General features: G+C 45.8%; 1 protein-coding gene across 1 annotated transcript in view; it reads left to right on the top strand.

Moving 5' to 3' along the window:
- SYNE2 (spectrin repeat containing nuclear envelope protein 2) overlaps positions 1–13,345 on the top strand; it is a 324,116-nt gene that overhangs the window by 123,009 nt on the left and 187,762 nt on the right. Inside the window, exons 26-31 of the mRNA XM_058655531.1 lie at positions 25–128; positions 720–846; positions 3,269–3,426; positions 5,364–5,511; positions 6,315–6,919; positions 12,049–12,228. Of these exons, the coding sequence (XP_058511514.1) occupies positions 25–128; positions 720–846; positions 3,269–3,426; positions 5,364–5,511; positions 6,315–6,919; positions 12,049–12,228 (1,322 nt within the window). The remainder of the gene's footprint in view (positions 1–24; positions 129–719; positions 847–3,268; positions 3,427–5,363; positions 5,512–6,314; positions 6,920–12,048; positions 12,229–13,345) is intronic.

The raw sequence follows: 13,345 nt of genomic DNA, 5'->3' as shown, positions 1-13,345 counted from the left end.
ACACCATTTTAAATATTTGCTTAGGCAATAGAACCAGTTAATGTTATCCTGGCATCAGAAATGAAGCCTCAACAAGGAGAAAGCATTATGGAGAAGCATGACAAGGACATACAGAGTTTACAAAACAGGTAAATATTCTTTTAACAGCTGTAAAGAGTGACAAAAATCTCATTAATGAAAACATGGACTATTTAATTGACTTATTTATTTGAAAGGCTACACAACTGACAGTAATTTAAAAATACTTTCATCTGTTCTTTTCATTTTCTTTTAATATCGTTTACATAGTTGAGAGGGCTTCACGCTCATTTGGACCTCATATTAGGCTGGGGAGGATTGAGGTGTGGAGGAACGGAGGGTGGGACAAATATTTCCATTTAATTTTCTTCTCCTCTCTGTCCACAGTGGGGGAGGGAAGAGGCTGCTCCTTGCTGTCAAACTACACGACACCTGGGAATGGGAGGGAGCCATTTGATAACGTCTTATGGACCCTGATGTGGGTCCATACTTGAGTGGTTTTCATAGTTCTGAGACGTTGTTAGTTTTGTTGCTCCAGGGTTGGGAAAATCTTTCCAAGTTGTATTGATTGACAAAATCCACCTCAGTGCATTCGCAAACCCAGGAACAAGCTGCAAAACTTGGGCAGGAGAGTTGTCCAACCTGTTCTACTTTCCATGTCTCATATTCTAATAAATTTGGCATATAATCTTTTTCCCCAGGTGTATAGCACAGAAAGAAATTCTTGAATCACACCTTCAGAGCAATAAATTTAGGATTCTTTCTGAGTTCTCCAGTGAAAATGAAGGGACTACTGCTTGTCTACAGGATAAACTGAGAGATCTTCAGGTAATTACCCAGATACCATTTCTCTCATGACTGGTTTGATGACAAAGTGGTACACCATGGGTGTAGACATTACTGTCTGTTGGATTGCATTTCTTATGTCACATGGTGCCAGGGAGTGATTTGCTTCCAAGTGCTACACCTAATAAAGACTTTGGCTCAGGGTCCTCATTTACTCTTTATGCTGTATCTAATTTATCTAACCTGCTGCTCAAACTTGTGGAGTTCAATTATTGTTGGAATTTCAGATGAATTATGAAAAACAAGGTGTTTAAAGCTAATTTCAGTCTGTTCCTACATAGCCCTCAAATTGATCAACTAAACTGAATATTTCTTCTAGTTGTTTTAGACAAAGTGTGTATATGAGAGATTGGGTTGATGTCGCTGTCCTGCAGCACGGAGCCGATAATAACACGCATGGACTGATGATCAATAGCCAAAATTTATTAGGGGCAACAGACTTTATATGCTGAGAGTCATACAGGATTAGGGTAGAGATGCTTAGTTCATCAACAGAACCATCAACTGTTTCTATGCCTTAGTTTGGAAGTCCTTTTGCCTTGTATATTACTTCCCACTCAACTGTTCTTACACAAATGATATCTCATCAGGTATACAAAAGGTAGCCATTCAGTTGTTCTCATGCAGAGGATATCCAATCAGTCACACACAAGACATCCATTCAGTTGTTTATCATACAAATATTGTCCAATCAACTGTAATCCTGTGCTCGCTGACCTTCTAGGGTCACAATGTCCTCCTACAGGTTGACTCCCCAAATCCCTGCATTGACTGATCCTGGGACAATCCTCAGCTAAATAACTGGGAACTCCATTCAGGTCTCCTACATGTGTGGCAGGGTCCAACTCCTTAAGTTATCACTTGGTGCCACTCATGGTTGCATTAGCAAGAAGCTGGAGTCAGGAGCCACAGCAGACATAGAACCTAGGCACTGTGAAAGGCATGATGGAGTCTTAACCAGCAACTTCGTCACTAGGCCAGATGCCCACCCCTATGCCTCAGCTTGACCAAATCATCATAGTGACCAAAATTGCTGCCCATTAGTTGTTGCTCTATCCTGCTGGGCAATAGGAGGCAGGTGGTGACATTTCCACACTAACCAAGGGATCATCTTCCCAAAGTGTCTGTGAGGAACTATTGCACTTGACTCAGGAGCTACAGAAATCGCCCCCTGAGTGGTGGGCACACAGATCCTACACTGTGCAGAGAAATGTCCTTAGGCTGAAAATGAGCCGTCCACTGCACTGCAGGGCATTGCTCTTGCTGCAGGCTTGTGAATGTATGAGCTCTCGCAGGTGGAGCCCACCAGTCAGGCAGTGCAAGGGCCCTGCAGGATGTAGTGGTGGTGGGTAGGGGAGATTGTCCTACGTGGGCTGCCTATGTTTTGTGGTTTTCTTGCTTTCAGTAGTCTTGGTCATTCACTACCTGACTCCCCTGTGTTTTTCATCTGTTCACAAATTGCCTGTTTGAGTCATGGATGGAGCATGTTTCCATTCTAATGAAGAAGCTGTCTTGAGCCTTTCCACAGTGACTGAGACCGAGTTGCTTAGAGCAGCTGATCTAGTCTTTGTGGAAGTGGAACAAGAGGTTAGGTTGCTGATCTCCCCGCAGAGTTCTCTAACAATCCCTGGAAAACAGCAACAGCAGAACCAAGATAAGGGGCTGTCATCATACAGCTTTATGGACGCTTCATAATGACCTGTAAATGCACTTCATTCACTTCCTATTAGCGTAGAAGTAGTTTGGATTCTAATTATCTTTTAATGCAGAAGGTAACAAAGACTTAAAATCCCGAGGAAAGAAAATATCTATTTGTATATTCATGTTTATCTTCGGGGGCTTGGATACATACCATGGCAAGCCCTGGTTTTGGCTTCTTGACCTTCACTGAATGGATCCCCTAGGGAGCACAGTTAATACTGCTGTTCTCTTAAGGGCGGCTTTCTTGTAGATGACTGGAGAGTTTTCAAAATGCAGTGTTGTGGCACAGTGGGTTTAACCCACTGCCCGCGGTGCCTACATCCCATATCAGAACACTGGCTTGGATCCTGGCTGCTCTGCTCCCCACTCAGCTGTTTGCTATTGCACCTGGGAAAACAGTCGAAGATGACCCACGTCTTTGGGTCCCCGTCACCCACATGGGAGACGTGCATGGAGTTCTAGGTTCCTGGCTTTGGCCAGTCTCATCTCTGGCTGTCATGGTCATTTGGGATGTGAACCAGTGGATGGGAGATCTCATTTGTCTTGCCCCCGCTCTTTGTCATTCTGCCTTTCAGGTGATTAATACATCTTCCCCAAAATGCAGTCTCATGTGACATGTGGCTTTTGCTCCTACAGTTGATCGATGTCTCAATTTTTATAGGAAGGGAATCATTCTGACCATTAATTTATTCATCTCCCTTAGGGCTTAAAAAATGAAACGGATGATCACTGGAAGGAATTTGAAATCACCTCCTTCAAGTTGGAGAACCGTGTGAGTGATGCAGAGAAGCCGCTGATAGTTAAGGCAAGAGATGAACTTCAGGAGCAAGAACGAGAGCTTCAGATGGCTCTTCACGCCAGGTAGGACTCTGGGTTCCCTTGAACAGCTTCATACATGTACCACTCCCAAATGCCGTTGTAAACCCAGCCTTTCACTCTGCGGGCCCCATCACTACCCTCAGTTACCAACCACTGCCACGGGAGGGTTTGCTATTAGGCTTGCCATTTTGCTGATCTGGAAACTCCTGAACAAAGAGATGAAATAAGGTGACTAGGCCATTCCAGAGATGCTCCAGGAACTTTGCGAAAGTCCTGGAAGAACAGAATGAAAAGGCAGCTTTCCGCGGTGCAAAGCAACGTGTGCAATCCAGGCAGTTTTTTGCACAGTATGCATTATTCATGAGCTTTCGGATGACCTCTCCGTTACATGGATTTCTGTTGTTTATTTACACTGAGGTAAGTGTTTGTCACACAAAGATAATCAACATTTCGTATTGAAATACCTGAGTTCGAGTCTCTGCTCTGCTTCTGATCTAGCGTCCAGCCACTGAGCATCCTGAGACACAGCATGTCATGGTTCAGGGACCCAAGTGTCGGGGTGGAGTTTTTGGCCCCTGGCTTTGGCCTGACCTAGTACAGGTTATTGCAGGCATGTGGAGGAGTAAGTCAGTGGATAGGTCTCCATCTTAAATAAAAATAAATTAAAAATTTTTAAACATAAATGAAATTAACTTTGCCTTTAATCTCATTTTCCATGAACTTTCTGAAGTTGCGTAGGTTGAACTTAAAGCTCTATTCAAAGCTTTTCCCAATGTTTCCCCTTGGGCATGAGTTTGGCTGAGTCCCATACCCTTTCTGGGCATTGATTTCTTCATTAAATTTTTTTTAAATTTATTCATTTAAAAGGCACAAAGTGTCTCTTTTTACTAATCTACTTCCCAAATGCCTGAAATAGCTAATGTCAGGCTGGGGCTGGGGGCTGAGCTGAGGAGTTGGGAACGCAGGCCAGATCTCCCACCTGGGGTGCAGGCAGTCAGTCACCATTCCCAGGAAGGCAGAATTTAGTAGGCAAAGCTAGGTGTAGAACCAAGGCAAGATGTTACCTAGCATCTTAACCACTTTACAGAGCATGGCCCCTGATTGTTTCTTTTTAAAAAGCAGTGTTATGAACTGTCACACATACCTAGGCCATGTGCGTTCCCATTTTTCATAGTAAGACCACGAGGATCCATCTGTGGTTCCCCATCATGGTCACATGTATTCCATGTTATAATTATTTTATTGTAATTATGGAACAGTTTGTTATATTTCCATATCTGTAACCTATTTCCCTTTTACAAATAAGGGCATCATTCCATAATAGTAGTAAAATAATAACACAGCTTCTTGATCATCATATCAAAGTTAAATGGCATTCAGTGTTTTACTACTTCAAAAGAAAAGGAAATGTCTGGCTTCTTAGTGGCAGCTTTCCATTCAGTGTGGTACCTGTGAAGCTATTTAGAATATTTGGATGTGAGGATCAACTTGAGAATGAAATTAAGAAAGCATTAATAATGATGAGGAAACAGTGTGACTCAACATTGTCCTGAGCAAGTAAATTACAGCCACGCTCTGTTGCCGCTCACTCAGTGAATGTTGAGTGAACGCATAAATTGAACAGTGGGTAAAAACCATGTCTGAATATAGTAAACAATAGATCTTGTGGCATTTGGGATCTATGTTTTTCAAAAATTGTATGTGTTCCTTTGTTTTGAAGGCAGAGAAACAGAGAGGGACAAAGACAGATGTGCCTCCTGGCAGATCACAGCAGTGAGGACTGGGCTCCATGGAAGCCAGGAATGGTGACCTCATCTAGGTCATGCAGATGGATGGCACCGGGCATGTCACTGTGGGATATGGCATCTCAGGCACCCAAATCCTCTGCCCCATTTCTATTGCATAACCGTTCTCCATTTCATTTGCATAAACAATGGTGCAGATTGTTTGAACTCATATCTGTTGTGTTTTTCACTTAGACTGGCATCTTTGGAGACAGCACTGCGGTTGGTGTCACCCATAGAGAAGGAATCAGTGTCCCTCTGTGGCTTGGACTTGTCCCTCCATGAACTGGTCATCCAGGAATCTTGTGTGCTCAATGCTGATGGCATTCATCAAAACCTAAGGGTAAACAGACGTTCTCATGGCAGATATACAGCCTAAGTTCCTCAGAGACCTTCAAGAGTTTGTAGATTGTTAAGTACCTTAGCGTAGATTTAGAATGAGCCATTAAAGACTTCTGTGATCTTGATGGTTACAGAAGAGAATTCTCAAAGTTTCCAGAAACTGTAATCTACAAATTTAAATTTCATGCATAGGAAGATCTTCAAAAAGTACATGAAAAATGTTGTGAAAAGTGATGCATGAATTTAAAATTTTTTGTCTAAATAAGTATGTCTTTTTTATTCAATTTTCTCATGTGCTTTTTGAGATACACCTTTATTTCTCAGCCTTTTGTTTCCCTGCACATTCAGAGGGAGATACCCTGGCGTAAATTATGGAATATTTTCTGTGAATTCAAAATGAAGCCTTGTTTATAAAGGTCTTCAGTGACTGGGTCCCTACGTATCATACTTGACTCCTAGGCTTAAAAGGATATATTCTGCAACATATTTATTCTAATCCTATCTTAAATAAAAAATAATTGCTTTATTTTTCTGATACTAAAACAAATGTCTTAATAGCTTGTCTCTAATTATTTGCTTTGGAGTGAATAATATACATGCTTACCCTCACTGGGGGATTAAAGCATGTGCCAGGGTATTAGATAATGAAACAGCTTGGCCATGTGGCTGTTCATAATTAAAGTTTTCCTTGGTTAGACCCATAAGCATGTACTAGGTAAAATCTCATTAAGCCAAGAGATTGGTTTCTGATGTGCAGTCTGCTTTCGTATTCACTCTTGTCGGCTTTTGCTATTTTTATTTCAGGATATCCAAGATTCCATAGCAAAACAGATTGAACTATGTAATGAGGAGTTGGATACCTTTGCATCGAAAGAATTGCACCCATCTGACCTGCATGCAACCCAGAATATTGTGCTGTCATGCAGAACGCAGCTTGAAGAAATGAGCCACAAGGTGCAGGTGCGGGAAGAAGCCCTCCGAGCCGTGGAGGACTTCTTGGCCTCTCTGAGAGCAGCTGGCCTCTCAGCTGAGGGCGTTGCAGACTGGCTAGCCTTGAATCTGCAGGAAGCACCTGGAAATACCTCGCTGGGAAAGAATGAAGGAAGAGCAATGGATCCACTGAAGGACAAGGCCAAACATTTGGATGAGCGTTTGGAGACACTTGGTATACGCTTTAAAGATATTGAACAAGGAGAAAACACCTCCTGCGAAAAACTAGTTGATGCTTTGTCCATAAAGGTGTTGGAGAGGCATGGGTGCAGCCTAAGGGAGGAACTCACCGAGGAAGCCGAACTACTGATGGCTTGTGCTTCCAAAAACAACGAGCTTTTTAAAAATATTCAGGAAGTGCAGAACCAGATCAGTAAGGTTGGCCTGAAGGACCCTACCGTCCCCGCCGTGAAACATCGGTAAGAGCTGTGTCGTATCTGCCCATTTGAACCTGCCAGTTGAGGCAGTGACTTCCGGGTCTTCCTGCTTCTGTGTCAACCAGTAGGTTGTTCGGCATTCGTTGCTGTAGACTTTTCAAGTGAGCCCCCTCTTAGTTGATGCCGTGCCTTTCCCAAATGCTGTGTGGTGTCTCTGACCTCTCTCAAGTGTATACTCTCATGGACGAATGGCAAAGGAGGTGTGAGGACGTGAGGTTTTTCAAATCCCCTTGTGCTTCTGTTTGTTTGGTGTGGATTCCTGAAGAGGAGATGGACAAAGCCCACATTTATGAAGTCAGAGACGCATGGGGGCAGATGCGCAGGCGCGTCTCCACTTTACTGCTTTCCCTTGCTTGTTGAGTCTCCTTTCCTACAACGTTAGGGTGGGGACCGCGTGGAAGGGCAGGGGACTGAATCAAAGCTTGGGATGAGGCTGGTGATCCTTCTAGAGACCGAAGTAGAAGACAGGTGAGCAGTCTTCTGTGTCAGGGAACTCCAACAAATTCATGGAAAATTGCCGGAGTCCAGCTCTGGCCGAGGTTTGGAACTCGTGAAGTGTGCGTGGAGTCGGCGCAAAGAGAGAAAGAAAGAGACGGACCACTAGGATTCCATGATGATAGTGGACTCAGCAATAATGCCGTCCACTTTATTTAAGCAGAATCAGTCAAACTCTGGCTCAGACTTTTACGTCATGGTCAAGTGGGTGTTTCTAAGGACAACCCTGCCACCTGCTTTACCCAAAAACAATAGAAGTTCCTGCTATAATTCTTATTCTACAACCTGATCTTGTATCTCAAAGAAAAGGAGAACCTAAAGATTAAGGAAAGAATGAAACCCTAAATACAGGTCCCTTGATTAGCATAAGGTCAATGGGGACAGCCAAGACAGTAAGAATAATAGAAGGCCCTTTTGTAAGACATTATTATTGACATTAACCTCCAAGCTCACATTGTGTAAAAAGCCAGTCTCACAGTAGCAAAAATGCCTGGACGGATTAGAATTCTTCCGCAGGGTGGTCCGGTATCCATGCAAAGGAAGGTGGAGCTGCATCCAGGTGGCTGTAGATATCCACTGGGCCCTGCCTCAGCGGGAAGTTCCCTGTGGCCCTGCCTACAATGGAACAATGTCTTCACACCCTCGTGTCCCCCACATCCATTGCACGGACCCCAACAGAAAATGGAATTAAAGAGTTTATTTTGGCACAAAACATTTAGTTAAGTCAATTAGCTAGTTACTGAATTGAGAAGCAAAGAGACACAGTTCTTTTCTGTTGGTTCACTCCCCCAAACAGTTTCAACTGCTGGCAGGCTGAAATGGGGTGCTGGGAACTCAGTTCAGGTCCCCGATGTGTGCAATAGGAACCCAGTTGCTTAAGCCATCACTACTACCTCCCATGGTCCATTAGCAGGAAACTAAAATCAGGCACCGGCACCAAGACTTGAACTCAGACACCACCATGGGATGTGAGCATGTTACGTGTTAGACTAAAATCCTCTCATTCTAAAGATTTGAAATTGGGGCTTGGCACCGTAGCCTAGTAGCTAAAGTCCTTGCCTTGCATGCACAAGATCCAATCTAGGCACCGGTTCTAATCCTGGCTGCTCCGCTTCCCATCCAGCTTCCAGTTTGTGGCCTGGGAAAGCAGTTGAGCATGTTCCGATGCCTTGGGACCTTGCACCCAAGTGGGAGATCTGGAAGAAGCTCCTGGCTTCTGGTTTTGGATCAGCGCAGCTCTGGGCATTGTGGCCACTTGGGGAGCGAATCAATAGACAGAAGATCTTTTTCTCTGTCTCTCCTTCTCTTTGTAAATGTGAGACAAGGAGATAAAAGAGACCTTCCATCTGCTGGTTCACACCCAAAATGGCTGCCATGGCCAGTCTGAGGACAGGAACTTCATCCAGGTCTCCTGCCTGGTGGCAGGGGCCTGGACACTTGGGTCATGTTCTGCTACTTTTCCAGGTGCATTAGCAGTGAAGTCGAGCATCTGGGACTCACACTGGGGCCCATATGGGATGCTGGCGCTCCCCTCCACCAACTTTTTGAAGTACCTTCATATGAGTGGGGCTGCCTCAATTCTGGAGTTCAGACTGTCCTTCTGCCCCCTTAAAGCCCCAGTGCCAGCGAGTGTCTCCTTGGTGGTAACCCCTCCCCTCATGGCATCACCCACTTGCTGTCCTCTGCTCTGTGCAGCTGTAGTTGCTTAGACTCAGTGGTCTTCTGTGAGCTCTGAGCAGACCAAGCCCCTCTGGAGAGCTGGGAATGTCTCTCCCCTGTACCCTCACCCCCCAAGAGACTTTTATTCCTACAGTGTCCCAGTTCATCCCAAGGTGCTGAATTATGACTTCAGTGCATTTTAGTTGTAGCTTTGTAAATAAGTCATGGGGAAAGATGAACATGTAAATGAAAACCAGATAGTAATATACTTAATTATTAATAATTACCACATATAAAATAAATACCCTCAGTAGCTGGGCCTGGGCTAAGCTGCAAGTAAGAGCTGAGTACTCAGTCTGAGTTCCTAGGAGGGTGATGGGGATCCAATTACCTGAGCCATCACTATGCCTCCCAAGGCATCACTGATCAGGGAGCTGGCATCGAGAGGAGAGCCAGAGTGAATGCAGGCACTCTCTCTGACGGGATGCAGGCATTGCAAGTGGCATCATTAACACTAAACCAGCTGTCTACCCCTACCCCAGTGGATGAGACAGACGTTTATCTGGCATTGATGGGAAGATCAGGTGTGCTTGGTCACTGGAATGATGGTTATGCTAACGTTCAATTAAGGATGAAGACAAGCCTCAGCCACCAAAGAGAGAAAGAAGTCTGGGCTAGAGGTGCACTGTGCGGTATGTGCGGTGCTCCGTGTGCACTGTGCGGTATGTGCGGTGCTCCCTGTGCACTCTGTGGTGTGTGCAGTGTGTGAGGTGCTCCGTGTGCACTGTGTGGTGTGTGCGGTGCTCCGTGTGCACTGTGTGGTGTGTGAGGTGCTCCGTGTGCACTGTGTGGTGTGTGCGGTGCTCCGTGTGCACTGTGTGGTGTGTGAGGTGCTCCGTGTGCACTGTGTGGTGTGTGCGGTGCTCCGTGTGCACTGTGCACTATGTGTGGTGTTCTGTGTGCACTGTGTGGTGTGTGAGGTGCTCCGTGTGCACTCTGTGGTGTGTGCAGTTTGTGTGGTGCTCCGTGTGCACTGTGTGGTGTGTGAGGTGCTCCGTGTGCACTGTGTGGTGTGTGCGGTGCTCCGTGTGCACTGTGTGGTGTGTGCGGTGCTCCGTGTGCACTGTGTGGTGTGTGCGGTGCGTGTGGTGCTCCATGTGCACTGTGCGGTGTGTGCGGTGCTCCGTGTGCACTCTGTGGTGTGTACGGTGTGTGTGGTGCTCCATGTGCACTGTGCGGTGTGTGTGGTGCTCCGTGTGCACTGTGCGGTGTGTGCGGTGCTCCGTGTGCACTCTGTGGTGTGTGCGGTGCTCCGTGTGCACTCTGTGGTGTGTGCGGTGCTCCGTGTGCACTCTGTGGTGTGTGTGGTGCTCCGTGTGCACTCTGTGGTGTGTGTGGTGCTCTGTGTGCAGCCCGGGACTGGCCAGGGCTGCCCAGGAGGGAGTTTCCGAATATACGAGAGGGTTCAGGTTGACCATGCTGGGACCTTCCGGGTAGATAGTGATGAGGAAGATGAAGGGGAACCAGTACAGAATCTGAGAAAGGAGGAAAGTCAGGAGAGGGCTCAAGACAAGGACACGAAGGCGTTTTGGCAAGGAGCAGGGGACCCCTGGGCCAGACCCTGCAGACTGGTGAGACACGGTGAGCCTTGGAAATGGAATGTGAGTTTTGCCACGTGCAGGGTACTGGGGATCCTGACCGCAGCTTTGGGGGGAGCGGGAGGGAATGAGAGCCTTAGAGGAAGTAGATACGTGAGCAATTTCCCAATTTTACTTGGGTGAATGGGGTTAATCCCTGCAGGATTAGTTTACAGGCTAAAACCCTTCATTAAATGACTCTAGCTGACTGAGAGCTTTGTATACTAGGTCCTCTGAAAAGTTTGTGAGGCATGGAATGAAGACATAAGTTTATTTTGGCACAAAAGTTTCTGAAGTCCATATATGCAGTTTTAAATTTCAAACACACTTTATCTTTTTTCTGTTATGCATGCATGTATGTATCTTTCACAAGAATATTCATCACAGAAAAACATTACTGCTAATTGTTTTAAAATATTATATATATTGGGCCCAGCGGCATGGCCTAGCGGCTAAAGTCCTCGCCTTGAAAGCCCCGGGATCCCATGTGGGCGCCGGTTCTAATCCCGGCAGCTCCACTTCCCATCCAGCTCCCTGCTTGTGGCCTGGGGAAGCAGTCGAGGACGGCCCAAGGCTTTGGGACACTGCACCCGCGTGGGAGACCTGGAAGAGGTTTCAGGTTCCTGGCATCGGATCGGCGCGTACCGGCCCATTGCGGCTCACTTGGGGAGTGAAACATCGGATGGAGGATCTTCCTCTCTGTCTCTCCTCCTCTCTGTATATCCGGCTTTCCAATAACAATAAAATCTTTAAAATAAATAAATAAATAAAATCACATAATTGTATCTTTTAAAAAAATATTATATATATTGTATATCTAAGATTCTTTTGTTTATTTGAAAGGCATAGTTATATAGAGAGGAGGATGGAGAGAAAGAAAGAGAGAGGGAGAGAGAGAGAGAAACTTCCACCTTCTGGTTCCAGTGGCCACAATATCCTGGGTACGATCAGGCTGAAGCCAGGAGCCTGGAGCATCTTCCCGAACTCCCAAGTGAGTCAGGGACCTCGCACTTGGGCCATCTTCCCCTGTTTTTTTCAGGAGCATAATCAGGAAGCTGGATCAATAATAGAGTAGTTGGGACTCCAGCTGAGGCCCATATGGGATGTCAGCTTTGGCCCCTAAATATGTATGTTTCTTTATAACATCAGTCTAGTATTCTGGAAATGCAAAGTCCCCTAAACTCTGTACCATCTGCGTACTGTCGGCATTAAGCTCATTAGAACAAATTGATGTCAGCATGTCTCCCCCTAACCACCAGTGTCACTTGTGTTTGCATTACATTGTATTGGTTACCAAGGTTTTCTCTTTTCACAATCCAGGAAAAAATCATTAATCAAACTGGATAAGGATCTAGATGGCTACGAAGATGAGAAGAGGCGCTTAGAAGAAATGTCTCATTCTCTTCCCCGGTTCCAAGATGGCAGAGACATCGCGCTGAGTCAGCAGTGCCAAAGCACAGTGCTCTTATGGGAGAACACAAAAGCTTCCATCACCGAAAGGTACGAGAGAAAGGCAATTGCTGCTGAGCAAGTGTCGGAAGTATAACGAACTTTGTGAAGCGTTTCTGCTGAGGACACACCCATGGGATGTCAAGGTGGGGTTAAACATGCAGCATTCATGCTAAGGCTCTTGGGATCCATGTCTGGGTGCATGCTTCTGGCAGCTTCTCCCCGTGCCTTCTCCTGTGGACGCATGCGAGGCTGCCTCAGGTAGCCTGTTTTCTGAGGTCCATCCCTGCGTGCATGGACCATCCTCTGCTACTTTCCCAAATGCATTAGCAGGGGCTGGAGTGGAGCAGCTAGAACTTGAATGGATCCCTTGTGGGATTCAGGTCAGGTGTCACAGACAGCAGCTTTACTTGCTACATAACTGTACTGTGCCCCAACACCCCCCAAGCACTTAGATGGGATACAGGTGTCATATATATCTATGTATTTGAGCGACAAAGTTAGGAGATAGAAGGAGATCTTCGTTTGCTGTTTTATCCTCCAGTATGGCTGCAGTGGAATCCAGGAACCTAGAACTCCATCCAGGTCTCCCTTCGCAGACACGGTACCAGGGAGCTGGGTCACAGAGGCAGTGACCGGGACATGAACCAGTGACCATATAAGCCACCGATGTTGCAGGCAACAGCTTAGCACACAAAACTCCAGTGCCAACCCCTCATTTTTCTTTTGCAAATGGCTTAAATCTAGAATGAGTAGATGTGCCCATGAGCAATCTGTGACTTGGTTAAATAGTACTGAAACCATCTCAGACTAACGACAGGAAAGCACTGGATTCCCAAAGCCTTTGGGAATGATGACACTGCCGCGCGTGTCACTCACCGTCTGATTCCTATATGCGCTATGAATTCTGTCATTTTCTCCAGAACATACTCTAATAAATTTTGTTAAAATGATTACATTTTTTTTACCTTTTCTTTGAAGGCAGAGATGCAAAGAGAACAAGCGAAAAAGCGCCCGTAAATCTGATGATTCTCACAGATGCCCGTAACTCCTGTTTGCCAGACCAAAGTTGGGAGCTAGAACTCAATCCAGGTCTCCCACATGAGTGACAGGCTCTTGAGCCATCATTTCCTGCTGCCTCCCTGCATGCATTTTAGCAAGAAGCTGG

This window comes from Ochotona princeps, chromosome 26 (genome assembly GCF_030435755.1).
Source record: "Ochotona princeps isolate mOchPri1 chromosome 26, mOchPri1.hap1, whole genome shotgun sequence".
NCBI classification, from domain to species: Eukaryota; Metazoa; Chordata; class Mammalia; order Lagomorpha; family Ochotonidae; genus Ochotona; species Ochotona princeps.
This window is presented reverse-complemented; position numbering and strand designations above follow the sequence as displayed.